The following is a 19904-nucleotide window of genomic DNA, read 5'->3' as shown; positions in this document are numbered from 1 at the left end:
GGAAAGGAGACAGTACGTGGACAGAATGGAGCTGTCATGTCAGGGGATAAATGGTCTGAGCAGGTGAGCAGTAGGATTCCTGATACCTGGTTTGCAGTGGGATGGCCGTCATTCTGTCTGTCCTGCCTCCTGCTTTAGAACTCGCTCTGCAGATCCCGGTGATGGGTTAGTTTGAGTCAGAAGTGGCTTGCTTTGAAGCTGAGAATAACAAAGGAATGAGCAGAACTGGAGGGCTGGGGGGGCTGCCCTCCTTTTTTGAGGGGGAAACAAAAATCCTGTCCTGCTTTCAGAAAATGTGCTTGGTGCGTGAAAAACCTCTGCAGAGCTGCGAGCACACGACGCAGGGCTGCAAGTGCTTGGGGGAGTGCGTGCAAGGAGCTGAGCACTGGCCACGGCTGGCATTGCTCCCCTGAATTCTTCATTCTCAGATAAGGCTGCGGAGTTTGTGTTCCTGCAGGCAGCAAGGCTGGACTTGAAACCGCTCCTTCTTCAGCACGGGCCAAGGCTGCAGCTCAGCTCTGCTAAGTGGTATTGAATGCCCTTCCCTCTCCTTCTCCCCAGCTGCAGGAGCGCGTGGCCACGTGGCCCCCAGGGGAGGCAGACCAGATAGACTAATGTCAGAGCAGATTTGGGATTCAGCCAGTGTCTGAATGACCCGGTGCTGGCTGGAGGTGCACTGCGTTTATCATTGTTTCCTCCGCCCGGAAGGGAAAGCTGCAGGTAGGCTGATAAAGGGACTGAAAGGTTTGTCCGGCTTCTTTGGAGGTCCGTCAGCCCCTGCATGCTCTCTGCTGAAAGGCTGCTTGGTAATTCCCACTCTGCCTTTCCTATCCACGGGATAAGGTCTGTTTCGCCTTTACTCCATTGATTTAAGCATGCTGGTGTCAGAATAGCCTCGAGCACCTCCAGGCTTTGTGGGGGAGGACCCAGGGCTGGAACAGCAGCCAAAATTTAAAATCAGGATTAGTCTGTTGACATGCACATAAATCAAACAGCCCTCCTATCATAAATCTTTTCTGTGGATTTTTTTTCTGCTGCGGCGGTGAAAGCAGTAGGAGCGGTGCAGCAGCCTGGGCTTCCCAGGGTTGGGCTTCAATGTCAAGGCTGTTCTCCTTCACCCCAGGTGGCTGAATGCAGCTCTCCCCTTGGTGAGATCCCTGCAGAGGCTGTAGGGCTGCATGCTTTTTTGTTTCCTTCTTGTGGTTTTCTGACATGGTGGGGGTAGCATTTTTATTGTCTTCTGGGGGTATCTTTTGCATGGTCAGTTCTTTGTTTCTGAGTCGTCTGATTGGTGTTAGCTACATCTAAGACAGCGCTAAAAGCTTCTAAGAAGTCCACTATGCAAGAGGTCTCTGTGGGATACCCTAAGCTGAGGCAGGAGTGGGTAATTAATGCCTTGAGTGATTGTAGAGATGCTCAGGATTGGGAAAGAGTGACTGTGTGGCTGGCTTGTGATCTCAGCTTGTTTTTCTACAGCTCTTTGGTGTCTCCTGCATGGCCAGCAAGAAGCAAATGGGATATTCCAGCAACAGATACCTGTGCTGTGTATGCAGTGCTGTCAGGGCAAAGGAGGGGACTTCTGCAGATGGATTTTAAAAACTGTGCTTTTTATCACTGTAACATAACAGAGAGGTGTGCTTTAAACCACTTGGTGTGCTTGCTTATGGGGTTGCTTGTGAGCAATGAGGGGTCAGGCTGGAGGAGATGGAACCAGTTATGGTACTTCTAGGGGTGTTGAGAAACCCTGTTCTTCTCTGTTTTCTTCTCTGTTCCAATGTGTGAGTGCCTCTTCCCTCTTCTGAAATAATACCTTACTGTGTGTAAAGCTTTGTGTGAGATCACAGGGGTATGCAATCTGCAAACCCTGTAATTTGTTCGCTATATGCCACCCAGTAGCAAGAAAATTGCCCTGAAAAGATTAAGAAAACAGTGTCATGGCTCAGAGGAGCAAGGCATGTGCTTTTTGATAGGAGAGATAATAGAAGACTGTGGAATACTATGGTGACGGTGGGTGGGATATTCTCATGAACGTGTGTGTTGTCTCTCAGGCTGATGTTTTGATCTATCTTCTGTAGAATAAAGCTGTTTTCTCCTTTTTCCTTTCTTAAGGGTAACCAGGAGCCATCAGCAACTCCTGATGCAATGGTGCAGCCATTCACCACAATCCCATTTCCACCACCCCCACAGAATGGGATTCCCACAGAGTATGGGGTGCCACACACTCAGGACTATGCAGGCCAGACCAGCGAGCACAATCTGACGCTCTACGGAAGCACGCAGCCGCATGGGGAGCAGAGCACGAACACGGCCAGCACGCAGAACGGATCTCTTGCAGTAAGTGCGCAGGGTGCCCAGCCAGAGCGGCACACTGCTTTGGGGAGAGGCAGCCACTGATTAGATTGCTGTTTCTCAAGTGTGCAGCGAGCCAGCAGTAGACTTGAAAGGAGAGAATTATAAACAAAACGTGGCTTCTGACTTTCCATTACTGGGTTTCCCCTTTTGCATGTTCCCCTTGTAAATTGGTGCCTGCAGAGAACAGTAGTACTTGAAATCATGATCATGGTGATTTTACCATGGTGGTGTTGTCCAAAGACAGTCTCTGATGAAAGTGTTAATTACTTTGTGTTAATTGGCAAATGGTTCAAATAGATGTGATAGAGGCAAATTCTGGAGGGTTGACAGTACAAAGAATTAGGGTGAGCACATGCATCTTAGGTGTAATCCCAATGTGGTTTTGTTTTCAGGAAGCTAACAGAGTAGAAAATTACTTTTCTTTGACTTTCTGAGGACAGCAGGGGACTTCAGGGAGCAAGGATAGGAGATGAGCTCTCGGTTACTGGTCATCCATTTGCCAAACCAAGATTTTCGTCATCTTATATATTTTCTTTCTTCTTTCCATGGCCTGGAACTGGCACTGGGCAACATGCTGGCAGATTATCCCAGGAAAAGCTTTATCCACCCCTTAAGCCACTTGTTAAGACTTAACTTCCTAATAAAGAGCCTTATGGTGAGAGCCTTCGGCGCTCAGGGGCGGATTTAATCTGTTAATGCTTTCAGTTTTACTTGGAGTTGGTGTTTGGGTTGCAGAGATTTTTTTTTTTCCCTGGTAAGTACTGAATGAATTCAATGCCAACAGTTGGAGGAACTGATAGTGCCAGCTCAAATGTTCATGGTTCCTGATGTGTGCTTCTGCTCCTTCTGCAGTGGGCAGTGGCTGCATGGTTGGCACCATTGATCATGACTTCAATAAGATACCTTGGATTTCTTCCTGGGAATGCCACAACTTCGGCGTCTTGAAAAAGTACACGCTCTGTAAGGCACATTGCTAGTGCGAACAAGGAGCTTAGGGTGCCTTGCTTGGCAAAAAAAGTAGATAAGGAAGGACCACACAGGAAATAAAACCAAGCACTGATGCAGTGTGCAGAAATGCAAGTCATCATTTTAGCACCACATTGTCCTATACCATTCCAGCATGTAAGATTTGGGTTGCCCATCTCCAGCAAACTACTACCTCAGGCTCTGCCAGTTGGATGAGGAAGCTGGAAACAGGGAATAAAAAACAGGGCAGTGGCTTTCCCCCTGTGTTTTTGCTGTTCCCATCCTTGTCCAGAGCTTAAGAGCATTTCTTTTTAATGGAAATGATGTTAGCCTTGACCTTGGATGTAAGCTCTTGCCAGCCTTTCTGCTCCTCTTCCATATTAGGAGCCATCTCTGTGGCTCTGCAGGGCTGAGCTCTGTGTTTCATCAACTAATGCTGGCTCCAAGGAGCCCATAGCCTGTGGCTAGCCTGTGAGGAGGGACTGGGAGCCCATCTGTGTGGGAGGGAGTGTTGCTGGGAGACTGCTGGCAGGCAGTGGTGTTGCCAGGAGTCTGTGGAAGGAGCCTGACTGGCAGGGGGTAATCCAAGAAACAGGCTGAATAGCACACAGCACTTGTACTGGCTGTTGGAAACAGGTGTGCACGTCTGGAGTGACCGTTTGATGTGGTTAAAGACGTGCAAGCTGAGCATGCAGAGTCAGGCTTGTGGCCATAGCTGGCTGGGAAAGGCTAAGGGCACACACAAGGGCGTTGCTGTGGCTGCTATGCCTGGAACTGATCAAACCCAGAGGATCCCAGATGGTGGCACATGAAGAAACCTGTGGGAGCAGGGGTAAATTGCCTCAACCAGGGGCTTTTCTCACACAAGACTTTCACATGCACTTGGATCTTCCAAGTCTCTTTATCTTTCTGTCTAGGAGTCCTCTATGAAGTTATTTTGATTTTGTGGGCTGCCTTAGGATGTAATTCCTTTTAACTTTTCTTCTCCTCAGTATGCTGATTAATGATGTAGGACATAGGGGAAGCTAGAAGGCTCAGTAGTTACTCAAGTTGAAGAATGCTGTTAAAATACAGCAGAACAGGTTGGTTATTTAATCTAAAGCATCTACAGCTAATGCTAAGCATTTTGTCCATCTTGTGTGTTGGCTGTTACTTGTTTGATACACACGTTCAGTCTGTATGGACTAGACTGTTAGGCTTTAAGGCATCTTGTCCTTTAACCATTTTACCATCTTGCTCAAACAGTACTGCTAACTTTAACAGAGCAAAAAGCTGTCATGGGTGAGGTATGAGCCTTCCCTCCCATTATTGTGACTGACAAGCACAGCTGCTGTCACGTGTGTGAAGGCGATACCCCAAACTCAACAGCCAGTGGATTTTTTAGCTGCTGACTTGAAGCCTGTGCTCCCATGGGATGATTCAGAAATTCCTTCAGCCGGACAGATAAGTTCCCTGCTTGCTTTTAAGAACAAGGCCTGTGATTGGCAGGACAGAGGGAGATAGGGACCTTTCCTGCTTTTCAGGCTGATAGCCTTTAGGATAACTGCAAAAGTAACAAAGAATGTGGGCGTAGCTTTAAGGTCACTAATAGAAAGAGGGCTTGATCTCGTTGGTCATATGTTACACAGCAATGTAATGTGGTCTGTAACAGGGTCCTTAAGACACAGGTTGGGAGCACCTTCTCATAGAAACTTGGCTAGCTAGCTAGAATGATTTGAGATTAGTGGTAGTGTCTCAGTGAAAATACAGTGGTCTGGGAGCCTGAGGTCAAAGATCAGCAGTGAACTTATGTAAAATAAACTTTGAGAGTTGAAGTCCATGCCTTTCTACACAGACTAAAACCCTGAACAAAGGGGAATGACTGGTTGGTGTCATGAGTTGAGATGAGCTTGGTTACGGAGGTTTGGATGTAGTGGAAAGCATTTGGAGTCTCAGGATTGGGGCATAGAAAATAAGTTGGCACAGTAGTTGGTGTAATACAAACAGCTTCATATTTTGGAATCTCTATTTTAGGACCAAGTCTCATCTGTGGGGCTTTGTGTCTTGCCTGGCATGTGGCAGGAAGACCTCTCGGTCTTCATCTCCAAGCATCTGTCCTTTCTCTTGATACTGTCCCAAAGCACAGCTGAAAGACCTGGATTAAAAATAGGCTGAGGTACAGGACCTTATTTGGCCTACTTGGTCTGCCTGTGGCAGCCCTTCGCTTAAACAGTTGACGCTCAGCATTTCACTTATCGTGCTGGGCTGCCTGGTTTCTTCCCCCTTCCTCCTTCTTGGTTTACCTTAGTGCTCTTATCCCTAATGGAAACACCCAGCACAGTTAGCTGCAAGGGGAGATGCTAATTAGGCTGCAGTACCTCTGGCAGCTGAGCTGATCTAAGAGATTCACTGCTGTCAGAAAGGAGAGATCTGGCTCCAAGCACAAACTCCCACTCCTATTTACTGTCTCTGGCATTCCTTACGTGAGCCACTTTAATTCACTGACCTGGCAGAAAGCTGTCCAATTCTTTTGCTGGATTAATGAATTAGAGCAGCTCTTGGAGGGATCCAGCAAATGCTGTTGTTGCAAGGTAAGCGTGTTGAGAGCATGGCCAGAAGCCGAGAGCAGTTGTCAGCTCTCTGCATCTCCTGGTACTCTACCCGCAGAGGGAAGATTAATCATCTGCTGAACTAAAAAGGCTTGCTTGATAGTAAATGCAGTGCACTTACTACTGCAAGCTGATTATTCAACTTGTTTCTCTTGTTAATGTCAGAGGGAAGAATTTGTATGTCTGTATAAATTATGGAATGCAGCTGGAGGTATAGAAGTAGAGGAATAAGTTTATGTAAATTACTTCACATGAAAATGGCAGGTGCTGTCACCTCGGTGTTACGTTGTCATGAACCAGTATAAAGTATTATTTAATTACAGAGCACCGTGTCTCTGCTTCTTGATGTGCTCTACTGAAATGTACTTAAATCATCTGCTAGGCCATAAAGGGGTATTGACTTTCATATTCTCAAAGAAGACACCTTCATGGTGGGGACCCATATGTGCTGTGTTCAGAAGCAAGATAGGGAAGGTGCTTGGTCATCTGGCTGTGCATTGTATATCTAGCAAGGGCTTAGAAAGAAGAGAGCCAACCCACCAAGGATTCCTCAACTGACTTTTGCAACACATGGACAATGTTATAATGATTACTTCCCCTTGGGTATTTCTTGCCTAGACTGAATTTGCAGAGTTTTCCTCTGTAATTACTTTTCATCCCTTTAATAATCAAAACAATTGCTCATGTGATGTATTTCAGGTGAAGAATGTGTTTAATGAATATCATTAGTTATTTTCTGATACTGCTAAGCAGGTAGACATGAGGAAGAACTAGCTTCAAATAAGTAGTTTGCTGCTGGTTGTTTGGCCAACTCAGCTTAGAAATTGCTGTCTTGAGGTTGCAAACCCTGACATTTAACATCAAGAGTTTGCTTTGAATATGAGGCAGATTGTCAGCACTTGCAGACTTGTGTCTAGTGAGGCAGATTTAAAAATGAGAAATAGGAAATAAATCAACAAATATCATTACGTTAGAGTATATAGCTGTGGTAATTCTGCTTATCTCTCGAAGGTTTTAGCAGATCTAGCAGAAGTACTGGAAAGGATAAAAGCAATGATGAAAGGGATGTAGCAGGCTTTTTATGCGAAGAAATGAAATATTCACTTACAGAAAGAGCTGTCAGGACTAAAGGTATATGACAAGTACATATACCTTTGGTTTGGTAAGGCAACTAAAATATGGAGCTTTCCCATTTTCACTTACTAGGATGCAAGTGGGAAATAACTGGCTGCCATGTATGGAAAAAAGAGCAGGGTTTACTACTTATTTTTTCCATGTAATGAAGAAATTAGCATTGCAGCTCTTGTCCGTGGGATACTTTGCAAGTTGAGACATCAGCTGGCTTAGTTTGCTGGAGGAAAGTCAGGGAGCATTTGCCCTGTTCTGGTGTCCTTCCACAGATGCCAAACATTTGGCTGCTGTTAGAAACAAGATAATGGGATGGATGGATCTTAAGTCTGTCACTGTGTGACAGTTCTTCTGCCACTGTTGATGGAGTGGTGACCACTAGCTTGGGAAATTTTGCTCTCTCTTTCACCTTGTCAGGGCATCCCTGTTTTGCGAGGAATGGGCTGGAACTGCTCACAAAAGATTTGACAATCTGGCCAGCAGAGCAGGCCTTTCAGGGGGCTCCATTTCACCACTTGATTAAGAGGGAAAAGAAAAAGCACTAAAGAATTTCTGGTTAGAAATAGCCATCTTTGAGTTGAAAATGTTACTGGACACGTCGGAGGTATAGTGCAGCACAGCAAAGCTCCCTATATGCTTTCCTATGTTAGGTTTGTGTTCTGTGAGGTATGTCTGTAATGAGGAAAGTGAATAAAGTTACTTAAGCTTCATAATGTCTGAAAATAGATAACTAACAAAAAATATATATCAGAAAAAATATACCACAAATTCACCTGACTGTGTGGAAAATAGTAAAAAGCCTTATAGAAGTTAATTGGTATGTTCTTAGAATTTTTGGTTCTGTTTTTTTAGCATACAGAATATTTTGGATGATAGTTAATTGTGCCAGTAAGTAGTGCCCAATTTTTTTAATATAGGACTGCTGGCATCTCTGAAAACCAAGTACACGGATATAAATGTAAAATTGTATTTACTGCTATTGAAAAGTGATAATTAGCCTTAAGGTCTTCTGTCTGCTGAACAAGTGTTTAAGCAGCTAAAGTTCCCATGGCATTTGCTATTGGATGTGTGGGACCTCAAACCTACGTTAGTAGAGTGCGGTGGGGCAGGAGATGGGTTCTGTGTCTAGAGCCTTATTCTTCTCTTGTTTTTCCATGAAACCTCCTCAGTGGGTATCTGTTCATTTGTGAGTGACTGGTTTTTTGACACAGGTTCTTCACTAGAAGTCGTAGAGATTTTTCCACATTATCTGTGCTCTGCTTCATTGTGGGAAGATTGCCTTCTCCCAGTCGTTGCTTTTGGTCCTTGTCTCCACAGTTCTTCAAGCTCTTGATCCAAACAAGGTTGGGTGTTTGGTTTTGGCTTTTTTTGGATCCAAGAGTGATTGAGGAGCAGTGGAGTGAGCACAGTCTGTCTCCTAGATTTTGTAAGCCACCCAAATCCCCTTTTAAATATAGTTATTAGTTACAGTTTGTATTTTGTAAATATTTTCTTTGCAATGATTTATGGCTCTTAACCTCCTCAGTATGATTCACAACGTTTTGGACCGCCTGCTTCCTGGGGGAGAGAATGGGGGGTTGGTTTTTGTTTGTCTGGAACTTGGATCTGAAGCGGTTCCAGTTCTAGAAGCAAGTGGGAGATGGAAACAGAATGTGCTGGGTATTAATAATCTCTGTGTTGGTGTGTTGCACCATGTCTGCCTCGCCGGGGAGGCATCCCTCTGTCTAGCCACACAGATGAGATCTGCTTGGAGCTCAGGTGGTGCTGGAGCCCCTGCCTCCCTGCTGCTGAGGGGAAATCCTCAGCAATTGCTTGTTCACCTGCATTAGGATAGAGACCAGTTGAGAGGTGGGAACGTGGTTGTAGAGCTGCTTGGAACGCTCTCATGTTTCCAGGTGTCCTCCTTCCCTTTTACATGGCTATGTGCACAAGTGTAATCTGTGCTTTTCTTTGCAGCTGCCTCTTCTTGCTTAGGGTTTCCTTGCTGCTGGCAGGTGTAAGGAAAAAGCTGACCTAGGGGCACAGGCAGCAAGGAGTTAAAAGTGAAGCACATGCTTTGCTGTCCTGAGCTCTGATGTGCTTCTCAGTGACCTTGAGTAGAGCTCAGAGCGTTCCTGTGCAGGCATGAATGGCATTATCACCTGCATCAGTGCATGGTACACAGGCTGTGCTGAGGAGGTGCAGTGAATCTGGTACTGTTCCTGAGTGTGAGACCTTTGCTGCAGTGTGTTTGCATTCCCTGATGAGAGGCATTGGGACCTAGGGAATGTGTATTAGTGCCCTTCTGGGCTGGCTCTCTAGAGAAGGGAGAGGTCTCTTTCTTCACTGGGAAGTGCTGACACGAGGCCAGGAGCTTGAACGCCCTGTGGGGAAGGAGTCAAGGTGGGGAGTGAGCACTTGGTGAAATGAGGGCTTTCATCATCTGGTTTGGTCAGGGTAGCACAGCTGCCAGGCTCTGTTGTGTGGTGCCTGAGAACAGGCTCCAGGCCCCTCCTTTCATCTCCTTCCTAATGAATTAAGCCAAGGAATAACTGTAAAAGGAAAAAAAAAAAAGAGATCTGAAAAGACTGGTTTTTTCATTTACGTTGTAGTTGAATGTGTGGCAGTGGACAAATGTACTGAGCTAATGTTACAGTGGTGGAAAGTTCAAATCTTACCTTAGGGCCATGAATGATAGAGATGAGGGAGCTACAGCACAGAGAAGAAGATATTTAATTTTATACTACTGCTGAAAAATTAGGCTATGCGAAAGCATGAAAAGCATTTGGAGTCTCTCAGTGGAGTGAAAAATGTAAGAGTGGACCAAGATCCCTTTTTCCTTCTATCATTTCTTCTTTTTGCAGCATGTGTCTCACTGTGCACGTCTCACGTGCTGCAGAATGACTCCTGTGTGGCAACAGCTCTCTGCCATATGCAGGAACAGCTATGAGTGCTTTTGAGCAGGCCACTGTACATGATACATTGCACCCTTGGTAAAGGAGTTCTGCCCTCTGCCTGGGAGAAAATGGATGGGAGAGGAGTGCAAACAACATTCTGGCTTCCTCCCCTCTGGAAACACCAGATCCACTCCTGTGCAACCTATATTTTAATGTAGCTGTCCCTTTTAGCAGGAGTATTGGTGATTTTTGGGAGTTACTTTGGAGTACTTACTTGCAGGTGTTGTATGCAGTGGTGATAGATAAGCCACTCCTGTGTTTTGTCCTTCTTGGACAAATTTGCCCTGAGGAGCAGAGGACTCTGATGGAGGCATAAAAATAAAACCACTAAGTAGCTTGGTGTGATTTAATTGCAAGCCAGCTTCATTGATTCCTCCCCTAGGGTGTACTCTCTATGAGTTTGGAGAGCCTTTTTGTCATAGAGGTGAGGGAAGGAGAAGAGGTCAAACATACAGGGGACAGCTTTTGGATAAGATCAAAAGGAAGTTTCTAAAATTTTTCTCCAAAATTTGATGTTTGGGGGGGTAATTGAATCTTAGACAAATAAAAATGCTTCATTCTACAAGGCTTCTCCTGAGACTTGCACAGCTATTGGAAGTAGACATATTTGTCAGGGCAGTGTTGTCATTCTTCCTATCAGAGATAATTTATGTTAACCAGATCAAACATGTTTTGTGCTGCATGCACAGCTCTACTGAAATGAAATGGAAAGCTGCCACTGCTCTGCTCAGCATGGCAAGACCCCAGTGCTCACTGTTTGCTTGCTCTTGTCTTTGTATATACGCTTGCTTTGTAATCAATATGCGAGTTCAAGGTCATATCTTTAAGTGGTATTTCTAGGCAGAAGATATTTTCTTAGTTGCCAATTGAGTTTGTCTGTGAAGACATGTTTCCAAATGTTTGTGAAGTGTTGTATACTGAATTATGTGCAGAGCAACCTAGCAAGTCCAGTCAGTGGTTGGGGAATTGGTGTGGGCAACTCCCTCAGGTTTCTTTCATGTTTGGTGCACAAATTGCATATTTAAAACAGGTGGAAAGAAGGACCAAACCAGCAAAAACCTCAGCCCTTACATCTTTAAGGCCCACATGTTTTCTGGGAAGTGCCTTAAAAAGACTGACTCTTAGCAATTACAGTCCTTGCCTTATTGTAGGACTTCTTTTTACTTGATGGGTTAAGGGGGAAGTCAGGTTGGCATCTAAAGAGTTGAAATGACACTTTAAAGTGCATCACACGGGTAGTCAAAGCTTAACTCCTGGGAGTCTGAGGCAAGCAGCAGGAGACAGAGTGAGTGGGTGGGTGCTCTTTGAATACCTTGGCCTGTCAGTGAATGCAGTTGGAAAGGGACAAGAGCAATAAAACCGACTAAATTGTAGTCTGCTTTGTTCTGTGGCTCTGAGGTTTTGAGGTCATCTTTCTGACTAAAGTGTGAAAAATGCTATTTTCTCATCAAGCTATATTGCAAAGGAGCCTTGCCTTTATATTTGGTGCTGTGCTCAAATTTTAGCTCTTTTCAGTCTAAGCTCACACAAGCAGCTGAGGTTCTGTTCCCTACTTTTCTCCTGCCAGTAATCTCTGTGCAGGCATTAGGACTCTCGTCTGGCACACAGATCTCCCTTTTCCCTCTGCCTGCTTCTTGTACTTTTTCTGTGAACAAATACCCCTGGTGTACCCCTTGACCTCTCTTTGCCATGCCAGTCAGCACTTGAGAGCAGTGGAACAAATTGCCTTAGCTGTGGAATTGGTAGCAAAAAGCAGGACTTAGAGTTTTTCTAAATCTTGCAGTGGTGATGACTGTTTCCTGTTCCTGGGCTCACTTAAATGTATGCAAAAAGTTAATCAGAGACATCCGTAAGCTGTTCCTATATGGATTTTACCATTTAATTATAGACCTTCTTTTAGGGTAATGTTTCTCTGAAGGGAGCTTGACAGAGCAGATGCCGTTTTGCCTCGGGATGCACTTCTGGTATTGGCCCAGTGAAGAGCTGCCACTTCAGCTGTGGGATTTTGATGATTGCATGAACATCCTGCCACATGAGATTAGAGTGGCAGTGCTACCTCCCAGCTCCAGGATATGAGAGATCTGTCTCTTCATTAGAGCTTTCATATGGTAGCAGCTGAAGTGAGGAAGAATGGGCTAAAAGAGAGAAGCAATTTAAGAAAACCAAAGACAAATCTACTAAGCTGGAAGGTGATAGGAGGGGAGGGAGGCTGAGATCTCATTAGTGTTTACTCATGGAAAGGGAGGGGAAGAACAACAGATCGATTGTTAAGTGCTACTGGGTTTATCAAAATAATTGCCAGGTGCTAGATGGCTCCATTGCAAGTGCAGTGCTGATACCTGAGAAGGGGCAGACGAGACACGTGAAAGGAAATTGTGTGATTTCTGCTCATGCTCACACTTTTGTCTTTTCTGATTTCAGCAGACAGAAGGAGGGGCACAGACAGATGGACAGCAATCACAGACACAGAGCAGTGAGAATACTGAGAGCAAATCCACTCCAAAACGACTTCATGTGTCTAACATTCCCTTCCGCTTTCGAGATCCTGACCTTCGACAGATGTTTGGGGTAAGTTATGAGCACCTCTTCAGGCATGGCAGATTCTCCTCCTCCACAGGTGGGACACCTGGTGCTGTGTATTTGTGTGAATGAAAAGCCCTTCCCCCTCAGTTTAGTCAGCACGCTGTAATATATTTGCAGGAGTAGAACAATTGGTAGTGTTTAACTTAGCTGGTTAATACACACGAGAACTATAACAATGGTCTTCCTATTAAGATGTTCATAGAATCATAAAATGGTTTGGGTTGAAAGGGACCTGAAAGATCATTCAGTTCAAACACCCCTGCCATGGACTGGTACATCTTTCACTAGGTGTGTTTAAAGCTCAATCCAGCCTGGCTATGAGCATCTCCAGGGATGGGGCATACATCACTGCTTGGGGCAACCCACAGCTTCTCTGAACAGCAATGTTCAGTGTAATCTAACAATTGGTTTGGGAAAAAAAACCAAAACAAAATGAAACCTTACCTTATTTCTGAGTAAAGGCCAGGATTAAACACTGACTTGCAAAGCACTGTTTTTCAGTTGCATTAGAAGAAGCATGTTGAAGTATTTCTTTCCTCATGATCTATTTCTGTGATGAAAGATGGCTGCAAACAATTTGCCAAGCAGTGATTGCATGTGGAAAAACTAGTGCAAGTCAGATGGTATTTTATATTGTGTATGATATACCTTCCATTGCTTTTGACCACATAGTTTGTTTTCCCTAATCCTTGGATACTATTCATGATTCTTGATTTATAAGCTCTTTGAGGAAGAATTTGTTTATGTGAGTACACGTGGTGACTCTGTCCATGTGAACATGGATAAATGAGCTAGATGTCTCATGACCTAACCTTCAGGTGAAGTCATCTATATGTCATATCATCAACAGGGAGTATTTGACTTGTTGATATAATATGATCCTGGGTTGATGGCATGTTTTAAAGTCTTCAGAAATATTTATTATTATTTATGAAGTTAGCTGCTGCCTTTTTAAGGTGCAGTCCAATGAATGGAAGTCAGGAAAGCCCAAAGCTCTTGTCACTTTAGGCTTAGAGTGTATACCTTGGTCCTCACTTACAGCAGCTGCTTCTCCAAATTCTGCAGTATTTGTTTCAGTTGTTGCATCTCCTGAGCATCTCAGGTGTGGGTGTGTATGCATGCACAAAGGCACATGCTCACATGCAAAGTAGTGTTGCAGTATTGTAAATGTGTCTAATTCATGGACTTCAATGCTGTAAATGAGAGAAGAATTTGGCTTATCTGTCTGTAGCTTGGACAGTACAAAAGGAACAAAACAGTGGTCAAAATGCAGAAAGGCAAGGCTACTATTCAGAGGGACCTGGCCAGGCTGAAGAAATGGGCTGAGGGAAATGTTAATGTACTCAACAAGAGTGAATTTTCAGGCCTTTCATCATACTCAACTTTCCATCAACCAGGCTCCCCAGTCCCTTTCTGCAGCACTGTTCTCCAGCATCTCATTCTCCAATCTGTCAGGACATCCAAGGTTGCCCCATGCCAGGTGCAGAATCTGGCACTTGTCCTTGTTAAATTTCATATGGTTGGTGATTGCCCAACCCTCTAATTTGTCTAGGTCTCTTTCCAGGACCTCTCTGCCTTTGATTTATCAATTAGATACTGGGAAAATGTTAGGTTTTTTGTGAGGATGCTAAAATAGTGGAACATGTTGCCCAGATGGGTTGTGGACCCTCCATCCTCGATGGTATCTGACTTGACTGGACACAACCCGGCCAAAAAGATCTCATTGTACCTGCTGTGAGCAGGGGATGCACCAAATGATCTCTGGAGTCAATTCCCAGCCAAAGCCATGGATCTGTGATTCTGTTGCAAGAGGCCTGGGTTTGCCTCCATGTTGTTCATACCTTAGATTATTGTTATACTCTTGATGCCTGTGGGAATGTTTTCAGAATTAAACTCATCTGGCAATCTGTGATTGCTGAATCTTCTGCTCTGCTTTGTGGTTTTTCCAGCCTGCTTCTTGCTGTTGCAGGGCTGTGCAGCAGGCAGTTCTGTCCTGTTTGGACAAATGCTTGCTGAAATCACATCCAGTTCTTGGACCACCTGCTCCAGTCTGTATTTATCACATCCTGCTCTGTGCCACGGCTGCTCCCCTCTCCTGGGAGCTGCATCGCTTACATAAAGTGTTCCCCATTGCTGTCCCTTCTCCTGGGACTGGTGCTTAATTGACAGCTAGCCCTTTTCACACTTGTTCACCTTGATGCTTTTCTGCCATGTGCTCCTGGTGTGGGAGACACGGGTGAGATGGAATTACAAGGACATCCCTGTCTTGGTGGCTCTTGCCTATGCTTTGCAGGTTGGGACACCTAGGCAGTTTAAATTAACTGCTGTCCTAAGGAGTGACTTGTAGAAAATGCACTCTAACTGCTTGCTTTAAGATTTCTTCTCCTTTTTTGGGCCTACATGGTGCCCTTTTTGTGCATAGGAGGGATGGGGAATAATGCTATATGAATTGGTTTCTGGTGTTCCTCTGGTGTTTATTTTTTCTATAAATATGATCTCAAGTTCCAGCACATTGATGTGATTTTAACTGGGTAAATGATATATTCCTTGTAAAACCTTTTGGTAGTTCACCTGGCCCTGTGGTTGCTGAGAGTTATGCCTGCCAGCAGAGTGTTCATCTTCTGGGACACATGATACCCCAAGTGCCATTTTTCTGTAATAGAGAACTTTGCTACTTTGCCAAGGAAATAATGAATGATTCTTGCACATCTTCCTTTTTCTTTCAGTGCTGCCTCTCTCAGCATGCTCATAGCCTCGAGCAAGAGAGCATGCTCTCTGAATCCTGCTTGCTCCTATTTGTTTTTCAGGATCAGGATGCTTTCCTTTGGGTGACTCACTGAAACCTACCCTTACTCCTAAAGGGGACTCATGGTTGTCTGAGTCTTCAGCTGTGACTAGCCTGTAACCCCCATCTTCTCCCTCTCCCTTCTGTGTGTCAGGTCACATCTCCTCAACGTCATATCTGAGAGACTCAAAATCCTTGCCTGGAGTGATTTTCCCAAGCTACTGTACAAAGAGAGAAATTGGGTAGACAGTAAAGCCATGGAGGAAGAAATAAATGGGATGGTAGGGAGGGAGTAAAGAAGTCCCCTCAAGGATGGAACAGCATGCAAGAGGTCAGCCCAGTCCTGGGGCACAGAAAATATCTAATGCTTTTGTCCAGACTTGAGTAGAGGTGGACTTGAAACATGTTGTCCCATGTGTGATTAAATGCATATTACATAACGCTTTCTAAACCTGCACCATTTGGCAGAGCTGCACTCGTAAGGATTTCTTAACAAATTCAAATTATTTGGGTTCCGACGGTCTCTCAGCCATAATGTGTTTCTAACAGGTCCTTGAGATATCCTCAGGAAAAGACCGAGTATTTCCTTTATATATATATATATATATATATATATATATATATATATATGCATCTTACAGGGAGGCAAATAATATGATCTGCTTAAAACAGGTAATATTTACTTTACATTTCATGAGGCCAATGAAAAGACTTCCAGAAAGCTTCTAGAAGGAGTTGGTAGTTTTTTAATGCACACAGTTCTGCACCCACTGTGGAATAAATCAATAGTTGACCTTGTTCTTGCAGATAAAGAAGAGTTAATAGCTGACCTGAAGTCCCACTGTTGCCTAGGTACCGGTGATTGTTATTTGTCTGTATTTGCTTTGTGCAAACAGAATATGGCATCAGGCAGCACTGTAAGGAGCTTTAGAATAGTCTGTTTCTTGGAGTTTAAACAATTGGCAGGATAACTGCCCAGGAAGGTACCTTTAAAAGGGAAGTATTAATGGAAGCCATAAAGTATTCAGCAGCATCATACTGATGGCCAGGAAGGCATGACTCCACAGTTGGGGAAACTGTGGTAATAAAACTCAAAACATTCTGCACTTTAGGCAAGGAGGAGGAAGTAAATAGAAGTGAATATAGGTGCAAACTTCAGCAAAGAAGCAGGTGAGAAATGAAATGTGCTAGTCATGGAGATACCAGTGACCTAAGTTTAGGGAACCCATCAGGTTTTTTACGTGCAAAGATAAAAGGTCTGTGTATGGGTACAGTATAAAATCTGGAGGTAGTTGTGTGTTTTTGGGGAAAAACCCCCCAAACAACAGCAAAACAAAACATGAAACAGGGCAAAAACAGCCCCCAACTGATTGTGTTTAGAATTTAAGAGGGGTTATTTTTACCTCATCTGGTTTTCTACATAATTAATAACAGAGAAGGATGAGACAGTACTCACTAATATTTAAAAAACAGCAGATCTAGATAAGGTATGTCCAACAATAATAGCCAAAGCAAGGAGTTCATTATTCATCAATACAAATTTTTTAAGGCAATTCTTGTAAGCTAGGGGAGTTGCAGAAGGATGGAGCACGCCCACCAAGATTCACTATTGTAAAAAACCTGAAAGGGATGACCCAAAGAGCTGAGAACTATTTATCTGTATGTTGATCCAAGATAAAAATAATTTTGGAACATTTTAGAGAAGCCTATTAGAATCTGAAAAAAACATGTTGGTATCTATTTAGCAGAACTTTGTAATATACATCTTTGCAGACAAATGCTGTCTTGTCTATTTTGACAAGATTGTACAAAGCAATACTGATAGAGTGAAACATTGCTCAACCAATTGAATTTCTCCAAGTGACCAAATTTTAAGAAAAATAGTACTTATCTCAAGCACAACACACATTAGAGGGATTAAAACCCTCTAATGATAGATAATAAAAAGTAGTAGTTACTTGGGAGATAGCTGTGATCAAGACTGTTTCTATTGTCAATTTCCCCAGGGATCTGTTTCCATCGCTGTCTTGTTAAGTATCTGTATCAGCCCATGGAGATGGTACTATTAAAACCTTGCCAGTAAGGTTTGCAGTTAGAAAACTGTTTGAGGAGGAGGAAAGAGACAGATAAGGTTACTGTTAGAGAATGAGTAGATATGCCTGGCTGACTGATGATAAATCCAACAAAAACGTGTTTGATGCAGCTCATTGCAGAGTACTGAGTACGTGGGAACTGGACCGTGCTCCTAGGATGGAAAGCTTTCTTTGGAAAACACTGATTTGGGAGAGTACTAGTGATTGTTGAAGATAGTTGCTTCAATAATTCAAAGGGCTTATCAGGTTGAAGGAGGGATGTGATCTTGCTCATGTTCCAAATTGAAAAGACTCTGACTCCATAATTTTATTCAGTTCTGAGATCAGTTTAAGACCAAAAGAAATAAACTAGGACTTGGAAGGTGAGTGATTTTTTTTTTAACTTACTAAGGTATTAGGTACATTATTTACTCAGCTTATTAAAAAGAGCTGTTAGGAGATGGTAAGTCATTTCTATACAAATGCTTAAATATGGGTAATACCTGCTGACAAGGGGTTTAGGTCTTGTTTAGGGTCATAAGATTTTCCAGTTGGAAGCTGAGATTTAACACAATTCCCCTTGAAATATGAAAAAAAAATTCATAGTCATTGAGGTTTATTTGAACAATGGAACAGCTTATCAGGGAGAAGAAGAGTTGCCATCAGTGTTAAAAACAAATTAGCAACTCTCTTTTCAGAATCTTACTATCCATTTTCTGAGGGACATTCTTTGGCTAATGTGTGCAAGGCCCCTGACATGATGGTAGTCATGTTCTCCTACACTGGTGGTAGGATGTTCCCTTCCGTTCTGGACCGTGTGTTCAGAAGAAAGTTGATATTTCCCCTCAACATATTTCTAGTCCTTTCAGCTTTGTGCTCTGATAGTGTCTGTGCTTGCACCTCATGGTTTGTAGCTTCAGCCCTTCCCTTTCATGCTTCAAGAAGCTGTTGTCCTCCCAGTGTAAAATTGGCTGGGATAGTCTGGCCATTTCTGGACTTCTGAGCTGGATGGACTTCAGAGTCTCCTGGTGAAGATAGAGGCAGGGTTGAACAGCCTTCAAGAGCAAGATCCTTCTGTTCTCAAACTGAATCTTGAATTGTCTCCACGACAGCAAGCAAGTGGATTGTTTTGATAGTTCATATGGATGAACATTGCACAAAATCTTTCTTACCTGTTGTGAGAGCAGCAGTACAAGGAGTCAGAATTGATGTTTCTCAGAATTTACTGTGGTCAAATGCTCTTCAGTTAAGGGTAAGATTAAAAAAAGGGCTATGTTGATGAGGGTTGCAGATTAAGGTGGGTTAGCACAGTACAGGCTGTGAATTTTTGCAGACTCTGGCTTCAAATGGAGACCCTGCTTTTACTAAAACTTGCTCAATCCATAGCTACTACTTCTGGACTGTTAGCTGGGGAGCATAATCAACCCAATTGATGAAGAGGTTTTGTGTGTTATCAGCTACAGCAGTAATAACCCATAGATGTTTTCTGTAAAGGTGACTATTATGTCCCATTTAATTAATTTCAGTTAATGAAGTTATTAATAATCTCATTTATTACAGGTGACAGAATGGTAGCCACTGTTTTTTTACATTGTAAAAGGATGACATTCAGGCAGGTGATGTTATCCTTTTTCTTCTCTAAGCATAATTCATATTGCTACTGCAAGGTTCTTTATGATGTATCTTTGTGGTAGACTACTACTTTGTATGACCCAAGCTACAGAGTTCTGCAAGCTCAGATACTTTTGGAAGCTCTTGCAGCCCTCAAATGTTGGCCTCTGAGGAAACATTTTGTCACTTTGCACTTCCTAAAATATCCTGGTGGATATAATTTCTCATCCAACTTCATTCTGGTGTCAAGAGAGCAAAACACCTCCATAAGCCTATAGTTTGAGGCTAAAGCAATAACAAATTAGACTACAGCTCTTTGTCAGCAAGAACTTGATAGAAGTCAGTATTTGCTAGTAAATACATTGAAATACAGAAGTAATTAGTGATGCACAGGTATTGGCAATGGAAGAAGTACTTGTTAAAGTGTTAAGGTCTATGGGTAATAATATGGTAGAGCAAGAAGCTCTGACCTGCAGGTGTTGATGCACTGGGCCCAAAGTATAGCAATGGCACACTTGCTTAAGGGGACTCTGCTTCCTGAGTGCATTGGACACTCCAAGGAGGAGATTCTGTCTTCTGGATATCAAGATGTATTTTAGATTTTTCATCTCCCAGTACTACTGGCCACCAATTGCATGTAACAGGTCCCGTGTGCCATTATTGAAGAGCAAATATTCTGGCATAAAGTGATCTCTCTGTGGCTTTTCTTGTTTTCAAGCTCTCCCTGTGATAACAGCGAGCCCCTGTCACTGGGTGTGGCTTTGTTCTTGCTGGTGCTGGTTAGAGTTATAAGAGGTGCTGCTGATTATATTGATGTGGTTCACCTGGGTGTTTTCTGAAACCACCTTTCAGAAAGGACTTGTGTGCTCAGTGCTGCTTGAAC

The 19904-nt window shown here is 43.5% G+C and overlaps 1 protein-coding gene across 21 annotated transcripts in view; it reads left to right on the top strand.

The window, feature by feature from the left end:
* The window catches only part of RBFOX2 (RNA binding fox-1 homolog 2), a 170300-nt gene that overhangs the window by 107413 nt on the left and 42983 nt on the right, over positions 1-19904 (top strand). For all 21 annotated transcript variants that reach the window (XR_010027551.1, XR_010027553.1, XR_010027552.1 and 18 more), the window contains 2 exons: positions 2110-2334; positions 12392-12538. Coding sequence is in view for 9 of the 21 variants with exons in the window: in XM_063154418.1 (XP_063010488.1) it covers positions 2110-2334; positions 12392-12538 (372 nt within the window). In the remaining 12 variants the exon portion in view is untranslated. The remainder of the gene's footprint in view (positions 1-2109; positions 2335-12391; positions 12539-19904) is intronic.

The sequence above is a fragment of the Melospiza melodia genome, chromosome 4 (assembly GCF_035770615.1).
Source record: "Melospiza melodia melodia isolate bMelMel2 chromosome 4, bMelMel2.pri, whole genome shotgun sequence".
Lineage (NCBI taxonomy): Eukaryota > Metazoa > Chordata > Aves > Passeriformes > Passerellidae > Melospiza > Melospiza melodia.
Note: the sequence above shows the minus strand (reverse complement) of the source record. Positions and strands in the feature narration are given on the sequence as shown.